This window comes from Myotis davidii, unplaced genomic scaffold, assembly GCF_000327345.1.
Source record: "Myotis davidii unplaced genomic scaffold, ASM32734v1 scaffold902, whole genome shotgun sequence".
NCBI classification, from domain to species: Eukaryota; Metazoa; Chordata; class Mammalia; order Chiroptera; family Vespertilionidae; genus Myotis; species Myotis davidii.
The window spans coordinates 3522528-3526159 of record NW_006293951.1 but is presented as its reverse complement, the minus strand read 5'-3'; the positions used below and the strand labels follow the sequence as shown (position 1 = coordinate 3526159).

At 42.1% G+C, this 3632-nt stretch overlaps 1 protein-coding gene across 1 annotated transcript in view; it reads right to left on the bottom strand.

The window, feature by feature from the left end:
* Positions 1–3632, bottom strand: part of DENND5B (DENN/MADD domain containing 5B) — an 831092-nt gene that overhangs the window by 7190 nt on the left and 820270 nt on the right. The window contains exon 18 of the mRNA XM_015566631.1: positions 2549–2736. Coding sequence (XP_015422117.1) covers positions 2549–2736 — 188 coding nt within the window. The remainder of the gene's footprint in view (positions 1–2548; positions 2737–3632) is intronic.

Sequence of the window (3632 nt, the reverse complement as noted above, 5' to 3'; positions counted from 1 at the left end):
ATATACTGAGGCAAAATCTATTTAAAATTTTAAAATCGCATAATTAAGGTGTTGCATATAACAAATTCAGCAAATTTAAGTGTACTACCTGGCAAGCTTTGATAGGTGTATAGTCATGTAACCACCACCATTATATAATATAGAAAATTTCCGTCAACCCAGAAAGTTCCCCTGTGCCCCCATTGAGTCAATCCTGTTCCCCAGCTCTCAACCCCTGGCAACTGCCGACCTGCCTTCTATCATTCCTACATTGCCTTTTCCAGAATTTAATGAAAATGGAATCATATACTTTAGTCTTCTGTGTCTGGTTTCTTCCACTCCACAGAATATTTTGGAGATTCATCCATGTTGTTAGATGAATCAATAATTTGTTTACTTTAACATGTTGCCGAAAAGTATCCCCCTGAATAGATATACCACAACCTGCTTATCCATTATCCAACTACAGATATTGGGGTTGTTTCCATTTTGGCTACTGTGAATAGAGCTGCTATGAACATCTGAGTGCAAGTCTTAGTGTCTATATATATATATATATATATACACTCATTTCTCTCGGTTAAATATCTAGGAGATTTTGGGGGCAAGCATATGGTAAGTGTATGAATCTATTAGTATATATATAAAAGGCTAAGCGACCATCAAGTGCCCGACTGTCTGACCAGCAGCTATGATGTGCAATGACCACCAGGGGGCAGATGCTCAACACCGGAGCTGCCGAGAACCCGAGAACCGCCCTCTTGCAATCCAGGACCCCTCAGGGGATGTTGGAGAGGCAGTTTCAGCCCGATCTCTGTAGGTCAGGCTGAGGGACCCCCACCTGCTGGAGGGACCCCGCTTACTCCGCAGACACCCTTCGAGCTGCAGCGCTGCCCCAGGTGCAGCTGGCCAGGGAGGGACTGCGGGAGGTCGGCCCCAGGGAGTGTCTGGCCTGTCTTGCTCGGTCTGGTCCCTCTGGCCACCTTCTAATTAATTTCCTTTCAGTGTGCATTACTCTGTGCACCGGGCCACTGGTATCTTTATAAGAAACTGAACTGTTTTTCCTTCTACATTCCCACAAGCAGTGTATGAGCACTGCACTGTTCTCCATCTTTAGCAATATTTGCTATTATCAGTCTTTTAAATTTTATTGATTCTGGTGGGTGCATGGTGTAAATTTTACTTCTGACTACAGAAAGCATTTATGAATCAGGGGAGTAATTTAGGAAATCAGGTGGGTGGTCTTTAGATATCATTCTAATCATGAATACTTATCTAAGGCAGCGGTTCTCAACCTGAGGGTCGCGACCCCTGAAAATACATCCTGCATATCAGATATTTACATTACAATTCATAACAGTAGCAAAATTACAGTTATGAAGTAGCGATGAAAATAATTTTATGGTTGGGGGTCACCACAACATGAGGAACTGTATTAAAGGGTCGCAGCATTAGGAAGGTTGAGAACCACTGATAAGGAAACTGCTTTGTTAGTACACTAAGGGCTTCTCAGGTATTTTTGTTATTCTACTATGGTTATTGTCTGTAACTAAAATGAAACTACCTCACTGATAAACGTCTGTAATTTTTCACCAAGTCACACTGCCTTAGTTTTCTGTGCCTCCGGTGATAGATTACCACAAGCTGGGTGGCTTACAACAATAGAAACGTATTCTCTCACAGTCCTCAAGGCCAAGGTGCCCGGAAGGCTATGTTGCCTTCCGAGGCTCTGTGGGAGAAGGTGCCCTTGCCCTGCCAAGCGTCTGGTGGCTGCTGGCAGTCCATGGCTGTGGCTGCATCACTCCAGGTTCTGCTTCCATCTTTACACCGTCTTCTCTCTGTGTGTGTGATTTCCCTCTGCCTCCCACTTGTAAGAATACATGTGAGAGCTTTTAGGGCCCCCCTCGATAAATCCAGGATAATCTCTCTATCTCAAAGTCCTTAATTTAATTACGTCTTTTCCCAAATAGAGTAAATTTACAGATTCTAGGCATTAGATCTGATATCCTGGGAGACATTATTCAGCCGACTAAAGACCACATTAGTATAGATTAGGAGTTTATTGTACTAGTAAAAATGACAGGTGAACACAGTATGCCACCCACAAAACTCACTCCTTTACAGTATCTTGTTTCATCACTTATATGAAGCTGGAGGGTAGGGACAGGGGTTTTTAGAATTTCTCTTAGAATAAAGGGCTCTATGTAACTAAATGTGGCCATGTCGGAGTATTGTAATACCAAACAATTTTGTATTTCTCTTTTAGGTTTCGGGCGAAATATTACTTATTCATTTTTCCATAGCTTAAATGAAACAGAGCATGCATTTTTATTGAGTTTTAACGTCCGAATTCTCCAGGCTTTTAATTATTTGTAATGTCCTGCCTTATTTTTTTCCTCCTTTTTTTCTCTTCCCACTTTTCTAAAGCCCCTTCTCCCAAGTTAATTTTCCTCAGCTTTCTTCTCTGTAACCTCCCTGCCACGATTCATCAATGGGACGGTTTTCTGTGAAATGGCCACATGCCGCCTGCACCATCCGCGACACACTGAGAAACACAGGACCCACTTACTGGTGGCTTTTCCCGTCAGCGAAGTGATGCTCAGCCTCCGGGCCGTGGTGGGCGACTTCTGCTGGGGGGGCGTCCGGCACTGCTTTGCCAGGTCCTCGTCCGCCACGGGCGCCATCAGCTCTCCAATGAGGACCCGCTCCAGGCTCCCGTCATCGACGCCTTTCCCCAGCCACCGCCCGCACGGGAACCTAGCCGGACGAAAACCAACCAACCACAAAACACCACCTTCTGCATCACCAGTATTTCATTTACTCGTTTTAATCAGAATTTTAAAAATAGCACCATGAGTAAAGCCCACCATTTTAGTGCCTGTGGGTTGTTTCTTTTAATTATGAAAAATTTCAAACACAGAAAAATAGAGAAAATAACAGTTTAACAAACACCTGTATTCTTATCACCTAGACTTATCATTTTTTGTTGAAGTATTTTAAAAGTTATATACACTAGGACATGTAAAGCACTTCAGTATAAATCTCTAAATAATAAAGACGTTTTCTCTCATATAGCCATAGGTTATTATGACACCCAACCGAATTAAAATAATTCTTTTAAAATTTGAGATTAAAAAAAAAATTGATTTCAGAGAAAGAGGAGGGAAGAGAGAGAAACATCAATTTTGATCAACTGCCTCCTGCATGCCCCCTACTGGGGATTAAGCGCACCACCCAGGCATGTGCCCCGACCGGAAATCAAACCAGTGATCTCTTGGTGCATGGGTCAATGCTCAACCATTGAGCCATACAGGCCAGGGTAAAATAACTCTTTATATTTTTCTCATTCCTAACTCATCAAAATTTTGTGATTAGTTCTCAAAAGAATAGTCTCAAACTATGAGTATCAGAGATAAGTTACAGAAGAAAAGAGAATGTTCACAGAAAGGGGCACTGGCTGGAACTAACAGAGTCCCAAAGATCCTGTCCTCACACTGAAATTATTTTAAGCTTGTTTCTTTCTTCCTTTTTTATCAGAGTTACAGCAATCATTTTTCAACACAACAATCAACACTTGTGAACTAAGCATTAGCTGTGAACACAATGTGTTTTTGTAAAGTATTTTTTGGGGCAATTTTGTATCAAACCAAACC